This window comes from Prunus mume, linkage group LG1, assembly GCF_029339155.1.
Source record: "Prunus mume cultivar Tortuosa linkage group LG1, ASM2933915v1, whole genome shotgun sequence".
Taxonomy (NCBI): Eukaryota; Viridiplantae; Streptophyta; class Magnoliopsida; order Rosales; family Rosaceae; genus Prunus; species Prunus mume.
In genome coordinates, this window is record NC_142698.1 from 24,227,400 (window position 1) to 24,242,380 (window position 14,981).

The following is a 14,981-nucleotide window of genomic DNA, read 5'->3' on the forward strand; positions in this document are numbered from 1 at the left end:
CAGAAAGATTCTGGACCAAAATTTTCGTCAAGAAGAGACAAACAGAAAGAGCCAGAATTAATATAGACATCGAGAAAATAAAATATGTGAATGACAACGTATATTCGATCGCGTGAAAGTATGTGTGATTGTTTAGTCTAACACGTAAATAGGCTATTGTGGTACCGTGTTTATAATCTGAATGTCTAACTTAAAACTAATTGATAATCGGTGTATAACTATAAATTCAAAACCATAATGCATGACTTATATTTTCGATGTGGATTGAATGCTCACCTTCTGCAAGATAGTAAATGTTATTTGCTTTGTAAGAATAAGAATAAAATTCCCTTCCATGAAATGCTTGTTATCTTTCAAACATTAGTTCATATACTGAACATTGAGTTATTTTTGCCGTAAATTATCATGGTCCGTATTATACTGGCAAAGAAATTAACAAGAAAATAACTGTTTTTTTTTCTTTCTAAAAATTGAATTCAAACTGATAAACTATTTCAACATTGGAAAGATAAGCACCACTAAACAAAGTGCTCGTTGATGAAAAAAAAAACATTTTAGATTATATCAAAAGTAAAAAACAAAAGGGGAAAAAAGTGGTGTTCGTAGGGCACACGAACATTTTGTTTTTGTGCATAGCCCACAGACATATTATTGAGCCCGTTAGCATCATCACTTAAACAGCTTCACTAATCTTGAACTTCTCAAGCCCAACCTTATACCCAACAGTTTTTATGTCTTGCTGCACTTGCTCTTGAAAATCACTGTAAGTAAAAGGCTTGTACTTTGAGCTCCGAATCACACTGCCTTCACCCGGGAACACAAAGTAGCAGATTGAAATTCGCTCTTTGTTTTTGTTCACCTTCACTCTGTGTGTCACACTCTTGTATTTGTCATCGCTTATTGCCTAAAATTTGAACCATTTAAGAAAAATATATCATCAAACAAATAAGGAAAAAAAGCTTAGGACAACCATCCACCCACTCGCAGGTGAGTGACTTCTAATCGTTGATGTATTGTATCTATTACGTTCTCTCCACAAGACATCAACGATTGAAAGTCACTTGCATGTGCGTGGATGACTCTCCCCATAACAAAACATATAAGAACTCTAAATTATTTCTTAGAGGACCTGCATCATATCTCCAAGGTTGATAATTAGAGTGTTGGGAATTGGCTTAACAGTAAACCAGTCTTTGTCTTTGAGAACTTCAAGTCCACCGACGTCATCTTGGTTCAAGATCGAGACCACAGAGCTGTCAGTGTGGACGTCCAAACCCCATGCAGAGTTAGAGTTGGAGCAACGTGGGTAACGGTAGACACGTACAGAGCCAGTAGAATGTGATAAATTGGACTTCGATTCTATTGGATCCAAACCAAGGTTCTTTAACATAGCTTCAAATATAGTTGTGGCAATTCTAGCTAGGTGCTTTCCATATTCTTCTAGCACAAGGCTTGTGAGGCACAAAAAAGTTATAAGCGCTTGTTAAATAAGTTCATGTATAAAAGGAAAAAAAAATAATAGCCTATTTACGCGCAAACACCATTTCGCGTTATAGACAAATCACAGTGTGATTTGTGTGCATAAATTTTATTCACTTTTAATAAGTCAATATTTGCATGTTTCATGCTACAATTTGCAGTTAAAGAAAGAAAGACTTTTTACCTGTAAAGAGCCCGACAATGTTTAGATGAAAGCTAGATGAAAAAACGAGACTTGTTTTGTTTTTTAGGGTAAAAACACCCAGCAATCAATCAATTGAAACAAAATTTGAATTGGGTCCAGTTTTTCCCAAAAAAAATAATATTAAAAACCCAAAAAAAAGGGTACCTGAAAGAAGCAACTATGTGATTATCAGCTTGAAATTGATTGAGTTGAGCTATGGGCACGTTGAACCCTTCAACCAAATTGATATTCTCCAGAGTACTACCCTTTCTGTGTAAGGCTGCCCCAGATGGAGTAAGGGCAGGGGTGCCCCAGAAGTAGGACAGAGGGCTGGTGATTAGGCTCTGTTTGGATTCAAAAGGCAGAGAAAAAAACGTTTCCGCATGGTCTCGAAGTTGGCTCAAAAGGGTTGGAGGAACCCCATGGTTTACCAAACGAAAAATGCCCCATTGCTCACAGGCCTCACCAAGCTGCTTGCCAAGTTTCAGGCTCTGGAGATCCAACAGGGGTATCGGATCCTCCAAATCATGAACCGGGTAGGCTTTTTCATCCGAATCTACGATCTGGGTCGAATTGTTGAGTGAACGAAATGGAGGAGGGTAAGATTCGGAAGCCATTTTTTTGTAGAGATGGAAGTCATCTTCTCGGCCAGGCTGCTTATAGCAATGAGGAGCAGCCAAGGTTCGTGAAGGTGACAGTAACTATTTTTTAGTGAGACCAAGACATTTGTTTATTCTTGGAGTGGGACCAGGATGTTGTTTTTACGTGTTTTGCTGGTGACACCTGTCCTATGGTCCCTCCTGTGACTTGTCTCTAATAACTATCTCTCTGACCCCCGCAATCTAAAAAAAAAGGACCTATGATGTATAGGAAAGGTAGCCCTTAAATCAGTCGTATCATAGGTTTGTCTCAGATATCGCACATGTGCAATTTTTACTGGTTCATATTTACATCACAACTAGCGTAAGCGATTAAGAGTATTTATTCACGTATAAAACATCAAATACATAAGTGAATTGTATATAGCATATCATGGGTAAATATTATACGAGCGCATATGAACATTTGACGGTTATTCATTGTTATGAGTCTTACAATAAGTTTTTAGATGATTTGTTGGTATGAGTCTTCAATTATTTGTGGGGTCATCGATCTTACAATAAATCTTAACTCAATCAACAAGCAACATTTTATACTTACTTGTATGACCTTCCAACGGATCAAGAAGGCAATCAAATGCGTATTCAAATTTACTATATTCATGCAATGACTTTTATTTCGTTACGTGGTTGATTTTGTCTAGCTAATTACTCGGTTAATCAACAAACACTATGACTTTTATTTCATTACCTTCCCACATCTCGAATGGGTTATTGACAATTTAATAATTATAAAAGCATTGAATATTTTGTTAGATCCATTAGTACCCCTTTATAATGTTTTTTAAGAATTTGTTCTATTGAAAGGAACAATAGTATACTAAACTCACATATACTACACGAATGCTAAGATTCAAACCTAAAACCTTATTTAAATGAATAATGACTACAAATCAACACACTAACGGGTCATTTACAAAAGAAAAACTAGCGGAGAAATAGTACCTTTATAGACAATTTTCTTGCATCCATTTAAATGTCCTCCTGAGATCTTTGGCACTTTCGCTGGACCCCGGTCGATCTTAAAAAGTTATTGAAAGCTGCTCTTTTTGAGACAATAAATTTTGTCCTGTGTCATCACACTAATATTTTTTTTATTTATAAAAGAAGTCTTAATATGACTTTCGGATTATTTGTTCCCTTTATGAATAGGACAAAACACAAAGGTCCAAAAAAAGCAAAAGGTCAAAAAAAACAAAAGGGCCCAAAGGGCAAGACAAAACCCAATTTAGCCTTTGGAGCAAGTATCCATGGAGGCCCAAATTTAAAACCGAATTTATGGTGGGCCCGGCTTGCCGCACCGACTCGAAAATCTGGATTGTTCTGAAATACCAAAGCATCTCTCTTCTCTCGTATAAAACATGGATTAGCAGAGCTTGTACTGAGTTTGTTTAACACCGGCGCCAGTTAGCACATCGGAGAAGTTGAGGACAACTAAGCCTACTGTCTGCGGTGCAGGTTAGCCCTCTGCCAGAGACTTTATTTATGTTATCTTCGTTTTGTGAGTTTGGTTTAGAATTTCTTTATATATATGTATATATTTTAAAATTTGTTGTGGTTAGTATTGAAAAGAAATTGTTTTTGGTATTTGGGTTTTTGTTTTTTTCTCCAAAATTTGTGGCTTAGGTGTTGGCAATTGAAAAGAAATTGTTTTTGCTATTTGAATTTGATTGATGTTCTTATCATGCTTTGTGATTGTTGCATTATTTGATGGCTCATGTAAACTTAACGTGCTCTGTCTGCACAAAGTTCTCTGTATTTGTGGTCATGTATTGGGCAATGTTTTCTTGATTGAAGAAATCCTTTGTTGGGTATCTTTCGGAGAAAATATTGACGGTCTAACAACGCAACATGTTAAATGGGTGTTCGAATTTACATTATGTCAACACGTAGTTACCGACATGTTATTTGTATTAGACTGTGTGACAGAGAATATATTAATCGTCATGTATTTGATTTTTAATTAGTGCTTTAATGTTTGAGCTTTGTCTCATATCAATTCCAAATTTGAATAAAAAATTTGGTCCCTTTCCTCCATTTGATGTGTTCAAGTCTATTGAGGCCACCATTTGATTGCATTCATGTTCGCTGCAGATCACTTGCTCTCCTCTGAACTTGGTCATTCTACGAGAATGGCGTCTGCCCATGTGACTTTGGTTTTGTATCTGCTTCTGATGGGGTCTGTTTTGTTCTATTGTTTGTTCCTATGCTTAGGCGTGACTTTGTTCCCTATTTGAGTGGCAGGTTGTGTGCTTGTTCGTTTCTCTATGTTGGCTTTTCGGTTGTTCTAGATGTTGGTCCTGCCTGTGTTTTGTAGTCTAGCTTCTTTAAATTCATTCATTTATAGAAAAACTTCCATATTCAAATGCAAATAAGACCATCCAACATGGGTATGTCTATGCAGGTCAATACAAAATAGTGAGGGATGGCCAAGCATCACCCTGATCTGATTATGTGCCGGAAGCAACCCGGGATCGCCATTGGGCGGCTGTGCGAGAAGTGTGATGGCAAGTGCGTCATCTGTGATTCCTACGTTCGTCCTTGCACACTTGTGAGGGTTTGTGATGAATGCAACTACGGATCTTTTCAAGGCCGGTGCGTTATCTGTGGAGGAGTTGGAATTTCAGATGCCTACTATTGCAAAGAGTGTACACAACAAGAGAAGGATAGGGATGGATGTCCAAAGATAGTAAATTTAGGCAGTGCCAAAACTGACCTCTTTTATGAAAGAAAGAAGTACGGATTTAAGAAAAGATGATCATAAGCATCATCACATGTACTTTGATTTTGTATATGTAGAATGTAGTAATATATGTACTTGGGTAGATTGTGGCACAACTAAATCTTGGATCATGTTTATGCAAACAGGAACACGTGTTTAGAGACCCCCTTGCTGTATTTGACTAGTCCTCATGAAACAAAGGACGTGTGTTTCATGTTAGGATTTGTAACACAATATCTACAAAGTGAGGAATTAGAAGAATTAAGGAGGTTATATTTACTTATTTTCTCTCTTATTCCTGACTTCCGATTTATAACTTTTTCTACTTCGAGTAAACATATCACAAAATAGTATGAAGTAGCGTAAGAATAGGCAGAGAAGTCATAATGGAGAATTGTCACCATCAATTTTGTATGCTTGTTTTTGGTTGCCGACTTCAAAACGATGAGTGATCATGGAATCAATCAAAACCACAAGCTGAACATTATTAAGCTAAGTAAAGATATAACTTTTTGTGAAATACATGGCTACAGATTCATATATATATATATATATGAATCAAGTGTTTTAACTTTGATGGGCGAAGGTCAAAATGGAAAGCGTATGTCACTTGAAGAGGTCCAATTCCTGTCAAGTCACTCAAGAAACAAAAGAGAAAAGGAAATGGTGACAATTAGGATGATCTCACCATTAAAAGCATTGTGTCGACTAACCAACAAGCAAGCGTAATGCATATGCATGTAAAACCAATTGTAGGTTGTAGCTATAGATGCTTCACCTATTTACATCAAGCCCATATGCTTAGCAAAGTTAATTTCTTAAATGGATGAAGCTTCCCTGCTCGCAGGTAGCTTGGTAAGGCTCAGTGGACGAAGCTTTTCAGCTCTTGCATAGACTTCTCTAGGTTCATATTCCCTTTCCATGCAAATCTTCATTGCAAGTTCAAACGCATAATGGAAGCTAACTCTTCGTCTGTTTTATATGGGTGGGCATTTGAATCAATGAACATAAGGATTGAACCGAAATAATCAGAAAATTTGTGTTGACACCAAGAAAAAAAGAAGTTTTGATTCTATTTATGGGTTTAAGCATTACAAGCAAATGACTCACTAGTGTAGTGGTTTTGAGCAATTTGCTCCCCCATGACCTTTTCTGGAGTTTGAATTCTAGCATCCGTATAGTGTTTGTAAGTTTAATATGTTATGCCCCTCTCAGTAGAAAATGTCCTTAAAAAAAGCACACACAAAACAAAACTTTAGTCCAAACCTAATTGAATTGGTGGTATTAATTTTACTTTAAAAAAAAATATCCAAATAATTTTGTAGGCCCAATTTATATCCAAATCATTTGGGCCTAACTTATACCCAACTAACCCTAAGGCCCAATTGATAATTACTTCATCGACTTATTTTTATAGTGAGACCCTTATATATGACCCTTATATAAGGTCCTATTTCTTAACCGTTAGATTAAACTAACTGATTTGATCAAAGAGCTGATCAATTTGATCTAACAGTAAGAGATAGAGGTCTCATTTAAGAGACATATATAAGGCTCTCACTATAGAATTCTCATTACTTCACCAACACCGGTTTTGTTTAGTACCAAACCACAAACCAAACCAAACCGAGCTAATCAATCAGTTTGGACTGAATCAGAAATGCGGCTACAATTTGGTTGATGGTTTAGGGGAATCGAATCATGCCCATTCCTAACCCTAGTGTTATGTCATCAATATTTTAGGCAAGCGAATATTTGTCTTTGTATTTGGGTGACATTGTAGCACTTCATCGCCAGACGTGGACTGAAAAAAAGCCACTTTTGAAAACAAGTTGCTGGCTTTTCCTTTTCTGGTAAAAGAAGCGATCATTCAGGACAGCAACCCCGTTGACCTCTAAAAATCGATGGACATATATATCTTCAGATGCATTCACACACAATCACGAGATGGTCTTGCCTTTGCTCATTCATGTGTGAACGTGACAACCATGATTTATATACTTCGTCAACTCCTATCCTAACAGTCCTATAATAATAATAATATTATACAAATATGCAATCACTTTGCTAAATGGGTCTAGTTTAGTGAAAAAATGCATTGATAGGTTCGAACCTCCATAACATTTTGATTGTGTGTGAGAAACATCTCTCATCTAATTTAGAATATTTCTTTTACTAAAAAACGTGCAATCACTTTGTGCCACGTCTTATGTCTTCAACCAAAGCCATATATATATATATTGTTGACGTATAATACAGCAATGATATTGGTCTCCCTTATATATCCTTCTGCTTCTGGATCAGAGAGAGAGAGAGAGAGAGAGAGAGAGAGAGAGAGAGAGAGAGATGGGATTTGGAGGCAGTCGGCTGTGCTTGTGTCTCTTGCTTGCCTTTGCTTTAATCTCCTCTGCCCGGAACAACATTCCATTTTCAGGTATGCATGCATGTTGATTTCTTCTCTATACCTTTATATATATATATATATATATATATATCCTCAAAACTAAATGTATAAGATGAGCAACTGAGGTTTGTGGACATGGGTTGGGGAAGAAAACCATGATTTCCAAAACCATTTAATTTTATTCAAACCCAAGCATATATAGAGGAGTTCTGTGAAAACTAGAGATGTAGAGGAGGAGAATCATTTTGTTGGAAATTAAATCTCAAGTGCTGCATATATTTGTCTCATTATGATATATAATAATATCTTAATATTAATTAAATCATGATCAAGATTAATCTTTTTAATTTTTTTCACTGAGCACCGTCAGGTACCCGTTGTTTGAGTCTGGAATCAATTGGGAAAATGGGGGGAGGAGGGTTTTGAAGTTCGTGCAACACCAGCTTGGTTTTTGGCTTCACGGTCTCGCATCTCATGCATCCATATTTGTTTGTCTCTTTTATATGCATTCTATATTTGCCAGTGGTGCTTAATTAGGACACTAGTGTCACAGACTAATTGAGACTCAGTATAATATAGTTATATATGTTGTCAGATTGTATGTCAACGTAAGAGTTATGTTGTTAGACTGTGAATTTAAACTATCGATTAAATTCACATTTTCACAATATATATATGTGTGGGATGATTTCATGGACTAAATATTATGCAATGAAGCCGAATAATTAGTTGTTTTTCTTTGTTTTGTGTGTTTGCTGGTGTGTTTGGTTACACTGTTAATAGATGATGAGGTGGTAGCGGCCATGGAGGGTAGATCTTTGATGGTGAGGACAGACGACTACAGTGACCCAACTGCTAATCGTGGGCATGATCCCTCCTCCTCCTCCTCTTCCTCCTTCTCTAGAGCCAAGGCTGGGGGCCGCGGTGGCCGAAAGGGCTAGCTATGGTTGAAGAGGCACATATTGCTCTATAATATATAAACATGTTTTCGTTTTCTTTCAATTGGCTTAACCAAAATTTGTCCTTACATGGCTCTTGTTTTTGCATTGTATTGTATGTATGAAATTAATACGGCATGGCGGGTTCACTTGAAGATGACTCAAAAATTTAATCGTGCGGATTTCAAGTTGTGTAATAAGTCATATTCTGAAATTGAAAAAGCTGATATGCATTCCAAATTCATGTTTCCTTATAAAGCTAGCTAGGGATATGGAATTGTTAATATTGTAAAGTGCAAATTCCACTTTTATTTGTAAGAAGAAAAAGGAAAAAAAGAAACAAGAACCCTATTATAATTCAACCTGGTTAAGTGTTTCTCTAAATTTACGAAGAAAACACTAGAAAACGGGACCAATAGAATTAAGCCATCCGAAACGTTTTGCCCAAACAAATGCTTCGTGTCGACAGGTGTAACACGTGGAAACTACCACGTGTACAAGCTGTAAACACTCTGCCACAAATTTAGCACAGCAGCAGAAAACGACACCCGATATTGTTGGAAGCTTCTTCTCCTTCTTCAAGCTTCACATATATGTGCTGCAGATCACTCTCTTGCTCCCAATACTCATTTCACTAAACGACGCCGTAATCCGCCAGTACACTATGGCTTGGTTCAGAAGCCTCATCCAAGTCTCAGCCACCGCCAGATCAGCGACCAAACCCAGAATTTCAGACCCATTTTCTTACACTCTGCTCTCGCGCTTCAGCTCGGAGCCGGCTCCGATCCATGAGACTCCGGCTCCTCAGCCGCCGACACAGTACTCAGGTCTGGGCCCCACGAAGCCCGGCGAGAAGCCGCGGGTGGTGGTTTTGGGCACGGGTTGGGCCGGGTGCCGGCTCATGAAAGGCTTGGACACCGATATATACGACGTCGTTTGCGTGTCGCCTAGGAACCATATGGTCTTCACGCCTCTGTTGGCGTCCACCTGCGTTGGGACTCTGGAGTTTAGGTCCGTCGCGGAGCCAATCGGGAGGATCCAACCCGCAATATCTCGCGAACCCGGGTCGTATTTCTTTCTTTCTAATTGTGTTGGCCTTGATCCTGATAAGCATTTGGTACGTCTTGTGCTTTTTGGGGTTTTAGGTTTTCATGGAAAATATTTGTGAATAGTGAATTGGGTATCTCTAGATTTAGTGACTTTTTGGGTAAAGTTTGAATCTTTTGAGTAAAGCATGACATGGGTAATTGTTATTTAATTAAAGTTTTGCTTTTCCGGAATGGAAAATATGAATTATTTAGTTTATGTATTGTAAATCTTTGGGGAAGTATGATTTTTCAGCTGAAAGTGTCTTAGTTTTAAGTTTTAACAAATTATTTGATTCGAAGATTATGTCTAGGTGAAGACTCGAAGAATGTATGTTAGTGGGAAAGTGCTACACTGTGATGCATATAGAGTTACAAGACTAGCCTATTATTGGTGGATAAAATATTCAAAATCTTGGAGATTATTTGGATTTTACAATGCAAGAAATTTTGGTTTTGGGAAATGAAGGTGCAATGCGAGACTGTGACTGATGGAGCAGAACCCTTGAAGCCATGGAAATTTGAAATTTCATACGACAAGTTGGTAATTGCATTGGGAGCAAAGCCAACCACTTTTGGAATACAGGGTGTAGAAGAACATGCAATTTTTCTTCGTGAAGTCTACCATGCCCAGGAAATCCGCAGGAAGCTGCTCCTAAACTTGATGCTGTCGGATGTTCCTGGTATGTACTGCAGTTAGATTTTAAATTTAATTACTTGAGACTAACAATAATTTGATGTGAGCTCTCTTTGTATATTTCACTCATGGATTTTTGGCTGGGGACAGGTGTTTCTGAGGAAGAGAAAAGCAGACTCCTACACTGTGTTGTGGTAGGAGGTGGTCCCACGGGAGTTGAGTTTAGTGGTGAACTTAGTGACTTCATTCAGAGAGATGTTCGACAAAGATATTCCCATGTGAAAAATTATATTCATGTTACCTTGATTGAGGTTTGTCCATTAAATCTTCGCTATGGGATTCAACCTTGTTAAATACTTTTACAAAATAATTAGATATAATGCAGTCCATGCAAAAACTTAAAAGCCGTCAATTGTTTTTTTTTATTTTTAAGAGGAGCTGTCAACTGTTTATTGTAACAGGAAAGTAGATTACCATTTCAGCCTTACCAAATCTTTTTGAAAGAAAGTATGGAAATTGAGTAGTGTTCTTGTCTTCACAGGCAAATGAGATATTATCATCATTTGATGATCGCTTTGCGGCACTATGCTACAAAACAGCTGACAAAGGTAAGAGATTTTATTCATAAAAGAACCTATTGGCTGTTATTACGCTTGTACTAGTTTTTCATAGTGCCTGCCTATTCTCGTACTGGAATGTATGGTCTGCCTTTAGATGTGTAAAAATGTCTTTCTAGTAATTAGTGAGAGCAAAATTGAAGCCCAGAAGCCCAGTTTCTACTGTTTGTGTTGGTATCTTCTCCCTACAACAGGTGGACCAAAGATTTCAGTTTTTTGGGGGATGAGCCCTAATTTTTAAGCATTGATCTTATGTAATGGCAACTTTAAATGCTAATCCATGGTATTGGAATGACTGCTAAAGTTAATTTCCCATTGAATCTCTGGAATGTTCATGGTTCATTTGATTGTTTCTCTCAGTCAGGAGTTCGTCTTGTTCGTGGGATCGTCAAGGATGTCAAAGCTCAGAAGATAATTCTTAATGATGGCACCGAGGTTCCTTATGGGCTGCTGGTATGGTCTACTGGTGTTGGTCCATCATCTTTGGTGAACTCCTTGCCACTTGCAAAAGCTCCTGGTGGAAGGTAATACCTTATTTGCTTTTATCAAAATGGATTTCTTCCTCTTCTCAACTACAGAAGTTTCTCACGAATCTAACCTGTGGTGATTCTTCTGATTTTCATCTTAAAACCTTACAAATTTTCATAAACTTTGGTACCTTCTGTTGAACTTTTAACATTTAACTTCTTCTATCCCTTGTTTAAAAAATTTCCATTTGATATATTTGTTTGCCATCAATGGCCTTTTGCTTTGTCGATCATAAGGTTTCAATATGCTTTTGGTACATGTTTCCACTTGCTCCCTCTTTTCACTACCCAAGTTGTTAAGCATGCGTTTGAAATGGCATATCATATTAGAGTTTCTCTGATTGCAGGGTTGGCGTTGACGAGTGGCTGCGGGTTCCTTCCGTCCAGGATGTGTATTCAATTGGTGATTGTAGCGGTTTTGTTGAAAGTACTGGAAAACCAACCCTTCCAGCCTTGGCCCAGGTTAGGAATTGTTTGAAGAATAACTTGTGCTAACTGCTAATGTAGTAAAGAGAGTAGTTGTAGACCTGTAGATCCCCATGCGTGTGAAAGTCCATAGGCTTTGAATCATGGTAGTAAGTTGAATTTAGTTCTTTTCCCTTAAAAAGTGATTTCAGATTTTTCAGTCTATTGTTAAGGGGTGAATACTGGTGATATAGTGTTACTGGTGTGGTACTAGACCTTTATGCATATCTATTTCAAATATTTGAAGGTTGCAGAGAGGCAAGGAAAGTATCTGGCGAATTTGTTGAACAAAATTGGTAAAGCTGGTGGAGGACGTGCCAACGGTGCAAAAGAATATAAATATGAGGATCCATTCGTGTACAAGCATTTAGGAAGCATGGCAACTCTTGGGAGATACAAGGCTCTCGTCGACCTCAGACAGAGCAAGGTGAATTTCAAGCCACTTCTAAGCCAACTCTCGTGAGCTTTAAGTTAAGATAGCTGACCTGTGTAGCATATCTATTTTCAGGAAGGAAAAGGCTTAGCTCTGGCTGGATTCACCAGTTGGTTTATATGGCGCTCGGCATATTTAACACGAGTCTTGAGCTGGAGGAACAGATTCTATGTGGCGATTAACTGGGCTACAACTTTTGTGTTCGGGCGTGATATAACCAGAATCTAGATTCGACACGGAAAGCAAGATACTTAGTAGGATGGACAATGCTACTAGGTGATTCTGGTGGCACTGTGGCAATGACCGAACTGCAGTGGCACTGATCATGTGGCTGCGAGTGCTGTGATGGAGTAGGTTGGATTCAATGGGTGATTGATGGCAGGAGTGGCGGTTGAACCACTTCCATGAGGGGGAAAAAAAGAAAAAAAAAGAAAAAAAGAATAAACTACAATACATGATGTGGAAAATGATATGATTGCCATGTCATTATGTGAACTAGAGTTTCGGGGTATTACTTGGTGACCTACATTTTACTTTGACTATGGTCATGTCTAGGACCAAATTCTTTACGTGCATTTTAGTGATTGAATAAGTGGTTTACATGACATATTGTGGCCATTTTATATTGTGACTTGAGCTCTTACAAATCAATGAATCATATTCACTCATCACTTGAGTGAATTGTTCACCTTGCAATTCTCTTGGCAATGCGACCACCATGTTCCATTAAATCTTGATTTCTAACGTTGGACGTTATTTCTTATCAGAAGTTTTAAAGAAACGTATATCATGTTACATTCCTGACCAAGTTATGTTCAAATTCTTCTTCTTCTTCTTCTTCTTCTTTTTAATCCAAACATACAAGAAGGTTCAAAATTTCGTTAAAATACACAAACCCAAGCAAATTGCAAATACACTCACAAGTTCCAAACCGAGCAGTTCCAATTTCAAGAACAAAACTAGAGCTTGTTCTTGTTCATATTGGAGTTTTGGGTCTGTGGTAAAATAAATACATGCAAAATGGAAAATTAAAACCAGTGTACAATCCCAATTTTGAGTAAATACGGGAATTATATTCCATCAAACGAAATTGCCTAACAAGTTTCAGCCTGTCTCGGTTAATATGCAGAATAGGATTATCATAGGCACAACCTATCTGCAAAACATTCTATTGAGGTTTGTACTTTGTATGACAGGTAACAAGTCATGGCACCACCCAGCTTGAAGCCTTGAACCTACTACGCAACTAGCTTGAAGTCTTGAACTTATGCAAGATTACAACTCCAACTGCAAGGATTCAGACTTTCCGAAGCCAACTGAAAGACTAGGACCATAAAGCTGCAGCTCCAAGGCCATCTGTGACTCTTGAACTACCCAACTTCGCGGCAATGTCATCCCTTAGTTCAATCTCACCTGGGAATCTTCCCTCCTTCAGCTTAGAGAAAACCTGAAATATACAAGAGCACAGAAGCTACAGTCAATCATATGCACCATTCAAAGAAAAGCATTATTGAAAAGGCCAACACAATGTATTCACCAAACAAAATAACTGAATAGCAACGAAATTCTAGTTCAAAGCACACATATGGCAAAACAAACGATTCACCCACCAATTCATCGTTGAGGAAAACTTCAAAAGCACCAGTGCCTTGCAGGAAGGACTGTAATGCATTGCCAAGAAGCCAAGTGGATGCGATGGTCCCAAATCTATTTGCACGCAGAGAGTAATACCAAGGAGGGGGTGTCATAATCCCCAACATTGGAAAAATGTGCTCGCCCGCCATTACTATCCCAAAAACTCCAACTTGAGCAACGGGAACCAACTTGCTGAGCACACGCTTTGGAAGGGGTGGGGGGTGATTCGAAAGAACGACATGAATTCCAGGAAAAGAAGACTCCAACATCTTCGTTATTGTTACTGCATTCCCCCTACCAAAACCAAACTCTACTCATAAGTAAACATAGCTCAATTTTTTTTTCTTCCCATGATTCAATCTAACATGTGAATGGCAAACCAAGTAGCACATAACATATCTCTTTTGGAACACAAATTGGGAAGCTAACAGATAAATCAAGAGCATTTAATGGGTTGGATGACAAACCCCAGGATCAGAATAACATTCCAATTTCTAATAGCTGTTCAAATTGATCTTTTATCATCTCACATCATAAACACAATATATACATGCCAAATTCTATGAAGCAGGTGAATATAATAATTTGACATAAAATGAAAGACCCAATGCGAGAAAGGCAGAAAAGAAGTAAGACAAGTACTTGTAAGAGCAAGAGGTGCAGAAACTAATCTTGACTGTGCTGCCGGCTCCGAGTCCAACAGCGCTTGGTTTCTGAAATTCAATACAAATCAAATCAGAGCATGAACGAAAAGAGGGTATCAATTTTGGAAAACAGAAAATTAGTTTGAAGTACCTGTGAGGGGAAGTCTAGGGTTTCTTTGGCAACTGGTGATGGTTGGTGTTGAAGGTGGTGATGGTGATGGTGATGGTGGGGAGGCTTATGGGGCGGAGGTGGAGATGGAGCGAAGAGGTTTAGGAGGTCGGTGCAGAAGAGGAAGAGCGGTAACCCTAGCAGAAGAATCTGTGCGCGATCCATTGCTAGAGTTTACAGAGCACGGAACGACGGAGAGAGAGAGTGTGTGTGCGCGTGTGTGTTGGAGACGAAAATGGTTATTCTTCTGTTGTAGTCTTTTAGTTTGACTCGACTGGTTGGTTGGGATAATTTGGGCTCAGACCATTCTGGGGAGCCCAATAATGTTGGGCTTCTGGCCCAGAACTAATCCACGCATGGAAATATGGGGTAAATTAACGATA

The 14,981-nt window shown here is 38.2% G+C and overlaps 5 protein-coding genes across 7 annotated transcripts; 3 read left to right on the top strand and 2 right to left on the bottom strand.

Moving 5' to 3' along the window:
• Positions 1-534: 534 nt before the first annotated feature.
• LOC103321168 (2-oxoglutarate (2OG) and Fe(II)-dependent oxygenase superfamily protein) lies at positions 535-2,360 on the bottom strand. Its single transcript, XM_008222954.2, has 3 exons — positions 1,829-2,360; positions 1,130-1,451; positions 535-904 (listed from the first exon to the last, which is right to left on the bottom strand). Exons 1-3 carry the CDS (start codon positions 2,278-2,280, stop codon positions 674-676), a joined length of 1,005 nt encoding a protein of 334 aa, XP_008221176.2. The 5' UTR covers positions 2,281-2,360; the 3' UTR covers positions 535-673.
• A 1,272-nt stretch (positions 2,361-3,632) lies between these two features.
• Positions 3,633-5,327, top strand: LOC103321161 (PHF5-like protein). 3 transcript variants are annotated; one of them, XM_008222941.3, is made up of 3 exons: positions 3,648-3,780; positions 4,417-4,566; positions 4,727-5,327. In XM_008222941.3, the coding sequence occupies exon 3, from the start codon at positions 4,748-4,750 to the stop codon at positions 5,078-5,080; it is 333 nt and encodes a 110-aa protein (XP_008221163.1). In that variant the 5' UTR covers positions 3,648-3,780; positions 4,417-4,566; positions 4,727-4,747; the 3' UTR covers positions 5,081-5,327. The 3 variants fall into 3 exon arrangements, with proteins under 3 accessions (XP_016650245.1, XP_008221163.1, XP_088900033.1); XM_089043907.1 differs by having other exon boundaries at positions 4,417-4,501; XM_016794759.2 differs by lacking the exon at positions 4,417-4,566 and having other exon boundaries at positions 3,633-3,780.
• Positions 5,328-7,322: 1,995 nt separating this feature from the next.
• LOC103321439 (protein PSY3-like) lies at positions 7,323-8,626 on the top strand. Its single transcript, XM_008223243.2, has 2 exons — positions 7,323-7,478; positions 8,232-8,626. Exons 1-2 carry the CDS (start codon positions 7,391-7,393, stop codon positions 8,387-8,389), a joined length of 246 nt encoding a protein of 81 aa, XP_008221465.1. The 5' UTR covers positions 7,323-7,390; the 3' UTR covers positions 8,390-8,626.
• Positions 8,627-8,929: 303 nt separating this feature from the next.
• On the top strand, positions 8,930-12,846 carry NDA1 (alternative NAD(P)H dehydrogenase 1). The gene is given in 9 exon segments (XM_016791321.2): positions 8,930-9,503; positions 9,941-10,154; positions 10,259-10,419; positions 10,650-10,682; positions 10,684-10,716; positions 11,086-11,249; positions 11,600-11,714; positions 11,965-12,144; positions 12,226-12,846. Coding segments are annotated over 9 exon segments (1,506 nt in total). The 5' UTR covers positions 8,930-9,050; the 3' UTR covers positions 12,379-12,846.
• Positions 12,847-13,201: 355 nt separating this feature from the next.
• LOC103321146 (selT-like protein) lies at positions 13,202-14,836 on the bottom strand. Its single transcript, XM_008222923.3, has 4 exons — positions 14,581-14,836; positions 14,428-14,498; positions 13,761-14,079; positions 13,202-13,597 (listed from the first exon to the last, which is right to left on the bottom strand). Exons 1-4 carry the CDS (start codon positions 14,761-14,763, stop codon positions 13,475-13,477), a joined length of 696 nt encoding a protein of 231 aa, XP_008221145.2. The 5' UTR covers positions 14,764-14,836; the 3' UTR covers positions 13,202-13,474.
• Between the last annotated feature and the right edge of the window lie 145 nt (positions 14,837-14,981).

Bases quoted from the DNA above. Each gene is read 5' to 3' on its own strand.
- LOC103321168 (XM_008222954.2), bottom strand. From the start codon at position 2,280: ATGGCTTCCGAATCTTACCCTCCTCCATTTCGTTCACTCAACAATTCG. The intron at 1,452-1,828 runs GTACCCTTTTTT...GTGCCTCACAAG, and splicing joins CACATAGTTGCTTCTTTCAG to CCTTGTGCTAGAAGAATATG. The intron at 905-1,129 runs GTCCTCTAAGAA...TTCAAATTTTAG, and splicing joins ACCTTGGAGATATGATGCAG to GCAATAAGCGATGACAAATA.
- LOC103321161 (XM_016794759.2), top strand. From the start codon at position 4,748: ATGGCCAAGCATCACCCTGATCTGATTATGTGCCGGAAGCAACCCGGG.
- LOC103321439 (XM_008223243.2), top strand. From the start codon at position 7,391: ATGGGATTTGGAGGCAGTCGGCTGTGCTTGTGTCTCTTGCTTGCCTTT. The intron at 7,479-8,231 runs GTATGCATGCAT...CACTGTTAATAG, and splicing joins GAACAACATTCCATTTTCAG to ATGATGAGGTGGTAGCGGCC.
- LOC103321146 (XM_008222923.3), bottom strand. From the start codon at position 14,763: ATGGATCGCGCACAGATTCTTCTGCTAGGGTTACCGCTCTTCCTCTTC. The intron at 14,499-14,580 runs GTACTTCAAACT...ATTGAATTTCAG, and splicing joins CCCTAGACTTCCCCTCACAG to AAACCAAGCGCTGTTGGACT. The intron at 13,598-13,760 runs GTGGGTGAATCG...TGTATATTTCAG, and splicing joins TTTTCCTCAACGATGAATTG to GTTTTCTCTAAGCTGAAGGA.